The 15,151-nt window shown below is 43.5% G+C and overlaps 2 protein-coding genes across 13 annotated transcripts in view; one reads left to right on the forward strand and one right to left on the reverse strand.

The window, feature by feature from the left end:
• Positions 1 to 15,151, forward strand: part of slc44a5b (solute carrier family 44 member 5b) — a 389,888-nt gene that overhangs the window by 289,824 nt on the left and 84,913 nt on the right. The gene's annotated exons all lie outside the window — the stretch shown is intronic.
• Positions 14,364 to 15,151, reverse strand: part of LOC109920515 (LIM/homeobox protein Lhx8) — a 39,400-nt gene continuing 38,612 nt past the window's right edge. For 7 of the 8 annotated variants that reach the window (XM_048601666.1, XM_020520543.2, XM_048601665.1 and 4 more), the window contains one exon: positions 14,365 to 14,848. In XM_048601666.1, coding sequence (XP_048457623.1) covers positions 14,772 to 14,848 — 77 coding nt within the window. In that variant the 3' untranslated portion in view covers positions 14,365 to 14,771. Of the gene's footprint in view, positions 14,849 to 15,151 lie in introns of all 8 variants that reach the window. The other variant, XM_048601663.1, reaches the window with a different exon arrangement.

Genomic DNA, 15,151 nt, shown 5'->3' on the forward strand with positions numbered 1-15,151 from the left:
CTGAGGGTCAGTACTGAGGGAGTGCCGCACTGTCAGAGGGTCAGTACTGAGGCAGTGCCGCACTGTCGGAGGGTCAGTACTGAGGGAGTGCTGCACTGTCGGAGGGTCAGTGCTGAGGGAGTGTCGCACTGTCAGAGGGTCAGTACTGAGGGAGTGCTGCACTGTCGGACGGTCAGTGCTGAGGGAGTGTCGCACTGTCGGAGGGTCAGTACTGAGGGAGCGCCGCATTGTCGGAGGGTCAGTACTGATGGTTTTATCTTCTGATACCATAAGGCACCGTGGACATGCACTCCAGGGTCTGACTGATCCTTGGTGCTGTGTAGGGTTCTGTTGTTCATTGTGTATTCCCATGCCTTCTTTGTCCTGTCCGAGTGCATTATTTCACATGTAGCTGCTACTGATCAGCCAATCTGACCAGGCCGTCTATTTCCTCCTGTAATCTATGGCTATGGTCCTCGTCATTTAGCATTCACCAATTTTTGTCTCATGGGGAACACAGTTTCTCCTGGATTCCTGATGTAATTTCCTGGTGACTGTCTGATATTGGTGGTCCTTTGGTTTTTTAACCCACACACTGGTGAGATCAGCTTCCACTGTTTATCATTTTCAACACTTTCATCATATCCCTTTATAGAATCACAGAATGTTACAGCACAGAAGGAGGCCATTTGACCCATCAAATCTGTACTGGCTGCTGAAAGAGCAACCCAGCTAGTCCCAGTCTCCAGCCCTATCTCCGTTGCCTTCTAGCTTCATCACTTTCAAAAATACATCGAGCTCTCTTTTGAAACCCCCTATGGAATCTGCCTCCATCACTCTCCCAGGCAGCACATTCCAAATCCTAACAACTCTCTGGGTAAAAAATGTTTCTCCTCATCTCATTCCTAGGTCTCTTGCTGACAGTCCTAAAATTGTGACCCTTAGCTACTGACATACCAACTCGTGGAAACAGAATAACCTTCTTTACCCTGTCAACATTGTTCATAATTTTGAACACCTCAATAAGTTCACCTCTTAATCTTCTCTGCTCCAAGGAGAATAGACCCAATCTCTCTGATCTTTCCTTGAATCTAAAATCATTCATTCCTCGCAACATTCAAGTAAATCTCCTTTGAACTCTCTCCAGGGCTTTAATATCCATCCTTAAATAAGGTGTCTGACCAATGATTTGTAGAGATGTAGCAGCACTTCCTTGTTTTTATACTCTTATGCCTCTATTTATAAACCCAAGGATCCTATGAGCCTTCTTAATAACTGTTTCAATTTGCCTGGCCACCTTCAGAGAATTGTGCATGTGAAGCCCGAGGTCCTTCTGCTCCTGTACTCCTCTCAAAGTTATAACATTGAGCATATATTGTCTCTCCATGTTTCTCATCCCAAAATGCATTACTTTGCATTTCTCTACATGTAAATTTTTCTGGCTGCACATTGGCCAACTTGTTGATATCCCTGTGAAGTCACTCAGCATCATCCTCACAATCCACTGTTCTCCCAGCTTAGTATCTTCTGAAAATTTAGAGATTTTGCCATTAACGCCCATCTCCAAATTGTTTATATACATGATAAAAAAAAGTTGGGTCCCAACATCGATCCCCAAAAAGCACCATTTTCAACTCATCTCCTCTTTTAAAAATGCCCATCTATACCTACCGTCTATTTCCTGTCCTTTAGCCAACTTCTAATCCATGTGGCCAAGGACCCATCATCCCAAACATTTCTAATTTTCTAACCAGCATGCCACGTGGCACTGCACAAAATGCTTTCTGAAAGTCCAAATATACAACATCCAGAGCATTACCCTCATCCACTGCCTGTCTCACCGTGTAAAAGAACTCATGTGAATTTGTCAGACATGACCTGCCCTTGACAAAGCCATGTTGACTGTCTAGTCATAGAGTCATACAGCACGGAAACAGATCCTTTGGCCCAACTTAACCATGCCATCCACACAAACCAATCCAACCTAGTCCCATTTGCCAGCATTTGGCCCATATCCCTCTAACACCTTCCTATTCATTTACCCATCCAGATGCCTTTTAAATGTTGCAATTGTACCAGCCTCTACCACTTCCTCTGGCAGCTCATTCCATACTTGCACCACCCTGAGAGGAGTACAGGAGCAGAAGGACCTCGGGCTTCACATGCATAATTCTCTGAAGGTGGCCAGGCAAATTGAAAAAGCTACCCATAAGTCCTTTTTAAATCTTTGCCCTCTCACCTTAAACCTATGCTCTCTAGTTCTGGACTGCCCCGCTCTGGGAAAAAGACTATTCACCCTATCCATGCCCCTCATGATTTTATAAACCTCTATAAAGGCACCGCTCAGCCTCCGATACTCCAGGGAAAATGGCCCCAGCCTATTCAGCCTCTCCTTATAGCTCAACCCTCCAACTCTGACAACATTTTCGTAAATCTTTTCTGTACCATCTCAAGCTTCACAACATCCTTCCTATGGCAGGGAGACAGAATTGCACGCCATATTCCAAAAGTGGCCTAACCAATGTCCTGCATAGCTGCAATTTGATATCCCAACTCCTGTACTCAATGCATTGACCAATAAAGGCAAGTGTACCAAATACCTTCTTCACTATCCTATCTACCTGTGACTCCACTTTCAAGGAACTATGCACTTATACCCCTAGGTCTGTCTGTTCGACAACACTCCCCAGGACCTTACCATCAAGTGTATAAGTCCTGCTCTGATCTGCCTTTCTAAAATGCAGCACCTCACATTTATCTAAATTAAACTCCATCTGCCAATTCTCGGCCAAATGGCCCATCTGATCAAGGTCCCATTGTACTCTGAGGTAACCTTCTTCGCTGCCCACTACACCTCCAATTTTTGTGTCATCTGCAAACTTATTAAACATACCTCCTCTATTCACATCCACTTTAGCCATATAAATGATGAAAAAGCAGTGGACCCAGCACCGATCCTTGTGGCACACCGCTGGTCACAGGCCTCCAAGTGTGAAAAGCAACCCTCCACCATCACCCTCTGTCTGCTACCTTCGAGCCAATTTTGTATCCAGTTGGCTAGCTCTCCTGGATCCCATGTGATCTAACCTTGTCAGATGCCTCACTGAAATCCAACTTATTTTTCACTCAGTGTATATTTAGCTTATCCCCCATTACGGCCTCCATCAGTTTCACCAATGACTGATGTCCAGCTGACAGGTCTGCAGTTTCCTGGATTGTCCATTGCCCCTTTGTTAAGCAGCAGTGTCACATTTTTCTCCCACGTCTTACCCCAACCCCTCCTCCCTGAACAATCTCTCTTTTTTGCAAAAAACGGACTAGACTGTTCAGTCTAAAAATAGTTGTAGCCTCTTTGTTACGTATCATCATTTTTGTGGACCTATTATGTCAGTCTTGTGATCACCCAGAGAATGGGGAGCCTGTGAACATCTCTGCCACAGAAAGTATTTGAAGCCAAAATATTGAATCTTTTCAAGAGGGATTTCAATATTGTTCTTGAGGGTCAAAAGGTATGGGGGAGAAAGCAGAAAGAGGGGCCTAATTTGGATGATCAGCCATGATCATTTTAATAGTGCAGCAGGCTGAAAGGGCCGAATGGCCTACTCCTGCTCCTTTTCTCTTATTTTCTATGTTACAATGCCAGATGTGTGTGCAGTTCTACAGGCCTGATATACAGACGAGAACTGGGTGAGGAGCTCAGTGTCACACTCGGTGAGTGAAATTCTGACTTGCAAACTCATGTCCAGTCACTGAACAAGCTGTGGAGAACACTGCCCTCAGCTGTTCACAACAAGCACAGCAAGAGCTGAGAGCTCAAATTTGAACTGACGATGAACTGCACACAGAACGAGAATTACCTTTCACAATACTGAGACTGTGCGCATCAGATGTTTGGCCATACATGTCCTAACTCTAGGTCTCTGATAATTCCAGAGTAAACAGAATTTAGCATTTATTTACAAATCATTTTTGTGGTTTAGAGTTTTGCCTGAAGTGATTAAAAACCTCGTAAAAACCAAAAGAACTGTGGATGCTGTAAATCAGAGGAGGCAATGGCCTAGTGGTATTACCCCTGGACTGTTAATCCAGAGAACCAGATAATGTTCTGGGGGCCTGGGTTCAAATCCTGCCATGGCAGATGGTGGAATTTGAATTCAATAAATATCTGGAATTAATAGTTTAATGATGACCATGAATCCATTGTCAATTGTTGGAAAAACCCATCTGGGTCACTAATTTCCTTTAGGGAAGGAAACTGCCATCCTTACTTGGTCTGGCCTACATGTGACTCCAGACCCACAGCAATGTGGTTGACTCTTAACTGCCCTCTGGGCAATTAGGGATGGGCAATAAATGCTGCCTGGTCAGCGACACCCTCATCCCGTGAATGAATACAAAAAAAAATCTGGAACAACAACAGAAGTTGCTGGAAATGCTCAGCAGGTCTGGCAACACGTGTGAAGAAGAGTTAACGTTTCAGGGTCTGGTCACTGGAGCTTTTCCAGCAACTTCTGTTATTGTGGTTCAAAACCTCACCCTGAAGGACAGAATCCAGATTGAAACTCCTGGTGAAGTCCATAAAACCATTAGATAAAGGAGCAGAGTAGGCCATTCAATGAGATCATGGCTGATCTGATAATCGTTAACTCCACTTTCCTGACTATTTCCCATTATCCTTGATTCCGTTCCTGATTAAAAACCTTTCTCAGCCTTGAATATATTTAATGACCCAGCCTCAACAGCCCTCTGTGGTGCAGAATTCCACAGATTCACTACCTTCAAAGAAAAAGCATTTTCCTCATCTGTGTCTTAAATTTTTTTTTTAATTCATTTACGGGATGAGGGCATTGCTGTTTAAGCAGCATTTATTGCCCATCCCTAATTGCCCAGAGGGCAGTTAAGAGTCAACCACATTGCTGTGGGTCTGGAGTCACATGTAGGCCAGACGAGGTAAGGATGGCAGTTTCCTTCCCTAAAGGAAATTAGTGAGCCAGATGGGTTTTTCCAACAATTGACAATGGATTCATGGTCATCATTAGATTCTTAATTCTAGATATTCAAATTCCACTATCTGCCATGGTAGGATTTGAACCCAGGCCCCCAGAACATTATCTGGGTCCCTGGATTAACAATCCAGCAATAATACCACTAGGCCATTGCCTCCCCCTAATGTGTGACCCTTTTTAAGAACATAAGAAATAGGAGCAGGAGTAGGTCATCTGAACCCTCGAGCCTGCTCCGCCATTCAATATGATCATGGACTCAGCTCCACTTACCTGCCCACTCACCATTACCCTTAATTCCTCTACTGTTCAGAAATCCATCTTTGTCTTAAAAACATTCAACGAGGTAGCCTCAACTGCTTCACCAGACAGGGAATCCCACAGATTCACAACCCTTTGGGTGAAGAAGTTCCTCCTCAACGCTGTCCTAAATCTGCTCCCCATTATTTTGAGGCTATGCCCCCTAGGTCTAGCTTCACCCACCATTGGAAACACTTCCCTGCCTCTGTCTTATCTAGTCCCTTAATAATTTTATGTGTTTCTGTAAAATCCCCCTCATTCTTCAAATGCAATGAGTACAGAAAATAAAAACTGAAAGAACTGCGGATGCTGTAAATCAGGAACAAAACCAGAAGTTGCTGGAAAAGCTCAGCAGGTCTGGCAACATCTGTGAAGAAAAAAATCAGAGTTAACATTTTGGAGATAGTAGGAACTGCAGATGCTGGAGAATCTGAGATAACAAGGTGTAGATCTGGATGAACACAGCAGGCCGAGCAGCATCAGAGGAGCAGGAAGGCTGACGTTTTGGGCCTAGACCCCTCTTCAGAAATGGGGGAGGGGAAGGGGGTTTCTGAAATAAATAGGGAGTGAGGGGGAGGCGGATAGAGGAGAAGATAGGTGGAGAGGAGACAGACAGGTCAAAGAGGCAGGGATGGAGCCAGCAAAGGTGAGTGTAGGAGGGGAGGTAGGGAGGGGATAGGTCAGTCCAGGGAGGATGGACAGGTCAAGGGGGCGGATGAGGTTAATAGGTAGGAGATGGGGGTGGGGCTTGAGGTGGGAGGAGGGGATAGGTGGGAGGAAGGACAGGTTAGGGAGGCGGGGACGAGCTGGGGGAAGGGAGACTTTGAAGCTTGTGAAGTCCACATTGATACCATTGGGCTGCAGGGTTCCCAAGCGGAATATGAGTTGCTGTTCCTGCAACCTTCGGGTGGCATCGTTGTGGCACTGCAGGAGGCCCAGGATGGACATGTCATCTGAGGAATGGGAGGGGGAGTTGAAATGGTTCACAACTGGGAGGTGCAGTTGTTTAGTGCAAACCGAGCGTAGGTGTTCTGCAAAGCGGTCCCCAAGTCTCCGCTTGGTTTCCCTGATGTAGAGAAGGCCACAACGGGAACAGCGGATGCAGTATACCACATTGGCAGATGTGCAGATGAACATCTGCTTGATGTGGAAAGTCTTCTTGGGGCCTGGGATGGGGGTGAGTGGGGGAGGTATGGGGGCAGGTGTAGCACTTACTGCGGTTGCAGGGAAAAGTGCCGGGTGTGGTGGGGCTGGAGGGGAGTGTGGAGCGAACAAGGGAGTCACGGAGAGAGTGGTCCCTCCGGAAAGCAGATAAGGGTGCTGCACTGTCAGAGGGTCAGTGCTGAGGGAGTGTCGCACTGTCGGAGGGTCAGTGCTGAGGGAGTATCGCACTGTCAAAGGGTCAGTACTGAGGGAGTGCCGCACTGTCGGAGGGTCAGTACTGAGGGAGTGCCGCACAGTCGGAAGATCAGTGTTGTGGGAGTGCCACACTGTCCAAGTGTCAGCGCTGAGCAAGTGCCACACTGTTGGTGAGTCAGTACTGTGGGAGTGCCGCACTGTGAGAGGGTCATGTATTGCATCTTCATATTAAACAGACTTCCCGATTCGCACAGCAGCCTGGCATTCTCTCTACTCACCTCACAGTGTCACTGTTTGTCTGGAACCTGATGAATGAAAAGCAAGAAGTATTGCAACTTTCTTGATGCTATTCCAGAAATGAGAATGTAGTTTGCTCCTCCTGAGCTGTAATAACTGATTCTCCTTCCCCTTCAGGAGCTTAACCTTGACTATTTAACAGACAAACTGCACCATTCTGCAACGTTAACCCTGTTTCTCTCTTCACTGACGCTACTGAGCCCGCTTAATATTTCCAGAATAGAACACAGAACAGTACAGCACGGACAGAAGCCTTTCAGCCTACCATTTCTGAGCCAACCATGATGTTATTCTAAACAAATCCCAACTACCCGCACATGGTCCATATTCCTCTATTCTCTACCTGCTCACGTCTGCCTAATAGCTCTTACACATTGCTATGGTATCTGCTTTTACCATATCCCTTGGCAGCACATTCCAGGCACCCAACACCCTCTGTGTGAAGGTATGGCAATGTAAACAGTTGTCCCTCAAGACTTATTAGAAATTATTGGACTTCTGTTTTCTTTAGGAGCAACTTTACCCAGAAACGTCTGTAGAACTACCCAAAATAAAATTGTAAAAAGGTCTCTCTAAGCTATGCATGTTACCTTTTTATAAAAAAATGTAGTTTTTCTTAACATTAGATTACCTTAAATTAAAGCATTGTGATACTTGCAGACTGGAAATATTTGAATAAAACTCTGAAGAGGTTATGTGAAGCTGAGAAAGTTTAAGCTCAGGTGTATGAAAGCTCAACAGTGAAGTCATCAGATCTTCCAGACTGAAGCTGAAATCAAATTAAACACATTTTTAAAAATTCATTCACAGGATGAGGGCATCACTTTCATGCAACATTTATTGCCCATCCCCAATTGCCCAAAGGGCAGTTTAGAGTCAACCACATTGCTGTGGGTCAGGAGTCACATGTAGACCAGACCAGGTAAGGATGGCAAGTTTCCTTCTCTAAAGGACTTTAGTGAACCAGATGGGTTTTTCAGACAATCAGCAATGGATTAATGGTTATCACTATATTCCTAATTCCAGATTGTTTGAAGAGTGAATTCAAATTCCAACAAGTGCCGTGGTAGGATTCAAACCCAGAATGCAATCTTGGTTTCTGGATTAATAGTCCAGGGATAACACCACTAGGCCATTGCCTCCCCATTTATGTGCAAGGAAGGAATTTTTCTGATGTGAGTACTTCACAAGAGGTACATTTGTGTACCATACAGGGGTACTTTTGGGATTTTTTGGGTATTTCACTTCCAAAATCTTTAAGTGTATCATAAATTTATTTGAAATAATTCATTTTGATTAATAAACTAGTTTTGTTGTAGTTTGTTTCAGCAAGAGATCACCTCACTAAAATTAAATTCACCAAATCAGGTTTCAGTCTGACAACTGACCTGTCCAGTAATATCACCTGGTATTAGCACAACACTCTACACCAATGTAATAATGGAGAGTTTTGCCATGGTGCATACCAAAGACTTTTAAAAACGTATTTGGAAATTATGTAAAAATGAAAAACTAATAAATGAAGTATGAGTGAGAAGGTGTGGGTTGAAGCAAAGAATATAAAGTCAGCACCACAGAAAGTTGCTGCACTGTTAGGATGGCACAGTAGTTAGCATCGCTGCCTCAGCATCAGGGACTTGGATTTGATTCCACCCTCGGGCAATTGTCTGTGTGGGGTTGGTGGAGTTTTTACATTCTCCCCATGTCTGCGTGGGGTTCCTCCCATAGCCCAAACATATCCAGGTTAGGTGGGTTGGCTATGCTAAATTGTCGAGGGATGTACAGGCTATGTAGATTAGCCATGGGAAATGCAAGGTTACAGGAATAGGGTGGGTTTGGATGGGATGCTGTTTGGCGGGTTGGTATGGGCTGAATGGCCTTCTTCCATGCTGTAGGGATTCTACAATGATACATCATTTTGCTTCTTTCAATAAAGGAAACTTTATTGCATGGTGCTCGATTTCATCACCATCCTCAATGTAATTTTTCCAAGTCCTTGGTATGATATTGCTGATGAGCCACCCATTTGGGGAAAGGTGTTTGCATGAGGCAATTATGAACTTTTAAAATAAAACCCGGAGCTAAACTTCAAGGAAAGATCATGTGCACAGTATCGAAAGCAAGTTTTTTTTGCAAGAAACTTGACTGCCCACATCCATGTAGGGCAGCCCATTTCCGGGATTAGCTGATATGGAGTTTAGGAACGCCTGCCTTTGGATGGAACAAAGTCATTGATATCTATGGAGTGTTTGCTACTGTACATAATAAAATTGCTTTCCTATCAAGACCATATTAAGAGCAGAAGTAGGCCATTCAGTCCGTCAATCCTGCTCTGCATTTCATTGAGCTCATGACTGATCTGATAATCATAGATTCATACACCACAGTAAAGGTCCTTTAGCCCATCGAGCCGGCACTGAGATAACGGTCACTAAAGATGCCCTAATCCCAATTTCCTGCACTTGCCCCATATCCTTGAATATTATGATATTTCAAATACTCATCCAAATATTTTTTAAAGGTTGTAAGATTTCCAGCCTCCACTACATTCTCAGGGAGTCCATTCTAGATTCCAACCACCTACTGAGTGAAAAGTTTTTTTCTCAAATTCCCTCTGAATTTCCTGCCCATTATTCTAAAATTATGCCTCCTTGTGACTGACCCCCTCAAACAAGGGGAACAGCTGCTGTCTATTCATTCTATTCATACCCCTCAATCTCATACACCTCAATCTCATACACCTCAAATCATGCCTCCCCACCCCTCAGTCTTCTCTGCTCTAAAGAAAACAATCCAAGCCTATCTGGTCTCTCCTTAAAGCTCATCTCTCCATCCCAAACAACATCCTGGTGAACCTAAACTGTACCCTCTCTAGTGTTATCACAGCCTTCCTGTAGTGAGGTAGCAAGAAGTGCACACAGTACTCCAACTGTGGCCTGACCAATGCTCTGTACAACTCTAACTTTACCTTGTTGCTCTTATACTTAATGCCACGACTGATGAAAGCAAGTGTTCCATGTGTCTTCTTAACTATCCTATTCACATGCGCTGCAAACTTCAGGGATCTATGAACAATTATGCCAAGGTCCCTCTATTCCCCTTAGTTGCCCAGTGTCCTGCCATTCATTAAATACTCCCTCATCTTGTTTCTACCTCTCTATAACTCAGTCCCTGGAGTCCTGGCAACATCCTTGTAAATTTCTTCTGCACTCTTGCCAGTTTAATAACATCCTGCCTATAACAAGGTGACCAAAACTGAATGCAATAATCCAACTGTGGCCCCAAAGCCCTGTACAACTGCAACATAACTTCCCAACTTCTATACATAATACCCTGACTGATGAAGGCTAGTGTGCCAAAAGCCTTCTTCACTGCGCTGTCTACCTATGACTCCACTTTCAGAAAACTATGCATCTGAACTCCAAGGTCCCTCTGTTCCACTACACTCCTTAAGGCCTTGGCATTCATCAAGAAACTCCTACTTTCACTTGACTTTCCAAAACACAACACCTCACAGTTATCTATATGAAATTCCATTTGCCATTTCTCAGCCCACTTCCTCAGCTGATCAGCATCCTGCTGCAATTTTTGATAACCTTCCTCACTGTCCACAATACCACCTATTTTAGTGTCATCTGCAAACTTGCTAATTATGCCTTGTACATTCTCATCCAAATCATTGATTATGGATAACAACAGCAATAGGCCCAGCACCAAGCTGAGGCAGTCAGTCAGTCACAGGCCTCCAGTGTGACAAGCAACCTTCCACTATTACTCTGCTTCCTACCATCAAGCCAATTGTGTAATCGATTTGCGAGCTCTCCCTGGATTCCATGCAATCCAACCTTCCAGAGCAGCCCATCATGTGGAACCTTACCAAAGACCTTACTGAAATCCATATAGACTACATCTACTGCCCTGCCCTCAACAAACTTTCTGGTCACTTCAAAGAACTCTAACAAATTTGAGGCATGATCGCCCACAAATGAAGTCATGCTGATTACATGTTGACTAATCAAACGTATGTCTTATGCCTCATAATCCTCAAGTAACTTTCCTACCACAGATGTTAAGCTAACTGGTCTACAATTCCCATGTTTTCTTTGCAGCCCTTCTTGAATAAGGTACTACATTTACTACCCTCCAGTCTTTTGGCTAATGATGCAAATATCAGCCAGGCCCCCCACAATTTCTTTTCAAACTTCTTGCAGGGTTCTTGGATATATCTGATCAGGACCTGGAGATTTGTCCACCTTCATATGTTCTAATACTTCCAACACTGCATCTACTGTGTTATGGACTGTCCCAAAGATATCACCACTAACTTTTCCCAAGTCTTCATGTCTTTCTCCACGGTAAACAGAGGAGAAATATTCATTGAGGACCATACATGTCCACTTTAGTCCTTGAGGGGTCCTATTTTGTCGTAAGTAAAAAGAACCAAAATCTTTGGATTCACCCTAATCTTCTCAGCCAAAGCTATCTCATGTTGCCTTTTCATGCTCCTGATTGCATTCTTCAGTAAACTCCTGTATCCCCTATATACTGCCAGGAATTTCCTCGATCCCAGGTGCCTGTTCCTGAGCTATGCCTCTTTTTGCCAACCTTGCCCTTTACCCTCACAGGATCATATAGATCTTGAACTCTAGCTATCACACTTTTAAAGGCCTCCCACTTGCCAGAAGTTCCTTTGCCTGCAAACAAACTACTCTAATCAACCCTGCAAGCTCCTGTCTAATTCCATCAGAATTCACCTTGCCCCAATTTAGAACTTGAACCTGTGGACTAGTTTTGTCCTTTTCCATAACTATGTTATTGGTCACTGGTCCCAAAGTGCTCCCCTACTGTCCCTCAGTCACTTGTCCTGCCCTATTTCCTAGGAGTATGCTGAATTTTGCCCCTTCCCGAGTAGGGCCCTTTATAGACTGCCCGAGGAAACTTCCTTGAACACATTTAACAAATTCCATCCCATCTAAGCCCTTAACACCATGGCAGTCCCAGTCTGTTAGGAAAATTAAAACTCCCCACTATGACAACCCTATTTCTCCTGCAACTCGTCAATTTCCCTGAATATTTCTTCCTCTAATTCCTGTTAACTATTTGGGGGCTGAGAGTACAACCCCAATAACGTTACCATCCCCTTATGTCTTAGCTCCACCCACAAAGCCTCACTGGATGATCCCTGTTATTTCATCTCACTACTGCTATGATACTCCCCTTAATCTAAAATGCAACTCCCCTCCCCTCTATCCTGCCTAAAACACCTGTATCTGCCATAATAAGCCATTAGTCCTGTCCCTCCCTTAGCCATGTTTCTGTAATGGCTATAATATCCCACTCATGCTTATCCATACCCTTAGTTAATCATCCTTACCTGTCAGCTCTCTTGCATTGAAATAGATGCAATTTAATCCAACAGGCATTCCTCGCTCCCTGTCCTGTTCCAGCCAGACCTGTCTCTTGAACTTGCTATTTAAAATTACTGTATTAACTTTATTTAATCTCAGAATAGTTGTTTCTGACCCAAGTTCCTCCCTCTCAAACTGAATAATAAATTCTACCATGTAATCGTCACTGTTTTGAGATATTTTACTCAACCTGCATCATTACATATTACCAGATCTAAAAATAGTCTGACCCCTTGTTGCATCCATTGTTCTAAGAAACTGTCCCAAATACATGTGAATTTTTAAATCATAGCTTCCTCTGTTAATCTACATGAAGATTAAACTCACCTTATAATTAGTGGTCTGCATTTGTTACACAGAATAGCAATAACTGCAGATGCTGGAGTCAGAGTCACAATGTGGGCTGGAGGAACACCAGTCAGACAGCAGAGGAACAGAAAAAATAATCAATGTTTTGGGTCAGGACCCTTCATCAGAACTGAGGAGGGGGAAGGGAGCTGAGAAATAAATACAGGGAGGCTGGATGCGGCTGGGGAAAGGTAGGCAGGATTGGTGATGGGTGGATGCAGGTAGGGATGGGTTAGTTGGAAGGGTGGGGCAGATAGATGGGGAAGATGGACAGGTTGTGTCTGGTCAAGGAAGCAGGGATGAGGGAGGATTGGAGGTGGGATGAGGCCAAGGGTCTGGGAGATTTTAAAACTGGGGAATTCTATGTTCAGTCTATTGGGCTGTTGGCTCCTGAGACAGAACATGGGGTGCTGCTCCTCCAATTTGCGTGTGGTATCATTATGGTAATGGAGGCAGCCTAGGATGGACATATCAGGGAGTGGGAGTTAAAAGGGTTTGACCCTATACAGTACATATCCAGAGTACTTGAAGGGTGTATTTTTTTTTTTTTTGAAAAAACAACCTACACCCCCATGGATCTATATTTTTGAACCCAAGATCATTTACATAGAACATAACAGCACAGTACAGGCCCTTCAGCCCTCGATGTTGCGCCGACCTGTGAAACCAATCTGAAGCCCATCTAACCTAAACTATTCCATTATCATCCATACGTTTATCCAATGACCATTTAAATGCCCTTAAAGTGGGCGAGTCTACTATTTTTGCAGCCAGGGCATTCCATGCCCTGAGTAAAGAACCTACCTCTGACAATCTGTCCTATATCTATCACCCCTCAATTTAAAGCTATGTCCCCTTGTGCTAGCCATCACCATCTGAGGAAAAAGGCTCCCACTGTCCACTATCGAATCTAATCCTCTGATCATTTCTTGTTAGTGTACTTATTTTTCCAGAAAAAATGCTAACCCACCAACCTTTCCTTCCTGCCCTTTCAAAAAGTCACATACCCCTGGATAATTGTCTTCCAGCTCAGTCCCTGCTCGATGGGAGTGAAAGATACAGAACGTGCCCTTTAAAAGATTCCTGAAATTGTATGGTATTGGATTGATTTGATTTGATTTATTGTCATGTGTACCTAAGTACAGCAAGAAGCTTTGTTTGCTTGCAATCAGTATTTATTCTGTAACTTTTCAGCTAGAAGAGTGGCAACTTGTACACTGGCTTCTAATTGGGCAGGAAGATATCAAGAGCTCAACTCATCTTTTCACAAGATGAAGTGAAAGCCAGCTTTAAAGTGAGGATTTACTGCTCAGGTGGAGAGCCAAATACTCAAGAGGAAAACTGAACTAAAATGTTTAGGCATGGTGAGTTAAGAAATAAGAGCAGAGCAAGTTACTTGGCTCAAGCTTCACCTTCTGTATCCTTAGTTTCACTTTCCTAATGCACCCCATCTGCTCACATGAAGCAGAAACACTATTGGGATAAATAAACCTGTTGTATTGCATATGCTAAGATTTAGTCAAATTTCTAAGAGGCCAACAAATATATTTTTCTCCTTGATTAAGCTAGAAACTTGATAACTATTATTTCACTCCCAGGATAACATGCACATGTATAATGAGCTCACTTCAGGTTAATGATAAAGTAATTGAAACAAAGGCATCAGTAGCAAATTTTTTTTTAATATAGTCCAGAATCCAACATTGGTGCATCAGAAACTAGAATGGAGACAATAACAGGACTTTTTACGCAAATTCCTTTCCTTGAATAAATCAAGTTAGTTAAACTGTATAAAACACTGTTTGCAAACACTCAATATATTCTAACAATAACTTACCAATATAAACTAACATTACCATTTACACTACATTGTAAACATTCAGTACATTAGTAACCAAAAACAGGAATCAGAAACAAAAAAGTGCTCCACTAGATGCCAATAAATACGAAGGGGGTCAGAAAAAAAGTTTTTCATCTGCAACACTTCAAAAGCAGACTGAAATGCCGTAGACTTAACGCAGTTTGCATTTGTCTTCCAACCTGAATATTCAGCAAAAATCAGATCACTGAAGGGAAGTCAAGCATGGCCAAGAGGAAGCTGTGCCATTGATCGAGATGGAAGAGGTTGAAGTCCCAGTGATGTTGGTGAATGAGCTGTTAATGAGAGAGGGGCGGTTAGGTTTGAAGACAAAAATATTTACAAGCTTCAACAAAAAAAGGAACAGTTTCTGTAGATAGTGCTCATATTGTACAATCGTTGTATTACTTCCAGTGCCATGTGCAAGTCAGTATAGAAATAGGTGGTTAGTCCAGATCAATGTGTGACTAGAAATGGTGCAGGAGGGAGTGCTTTAGATTTCTGGGATCAGAGGAACCTGTACAAGATAGATGGGTTACATTTGAACCAGAATGGGACCAACATCCTTGTGGAGTGGTTAGCTGGTAATGTCAGGGAGG

Source organism: Rhincodon typus, chromosome 10 (genome assembly GCF_021869965.1).
Source record: "Rhincodon typus isolate 14 chromosome 10, sRhiTyp1.1, whole genome shotgun sequence".
Lineage (NCBI taxonomy): Eukaryota > Metazoa > Chordata > Chondrichthyes > Orectolobiformes > Rhincodontidae > Rhincodon > Rhincodon typus.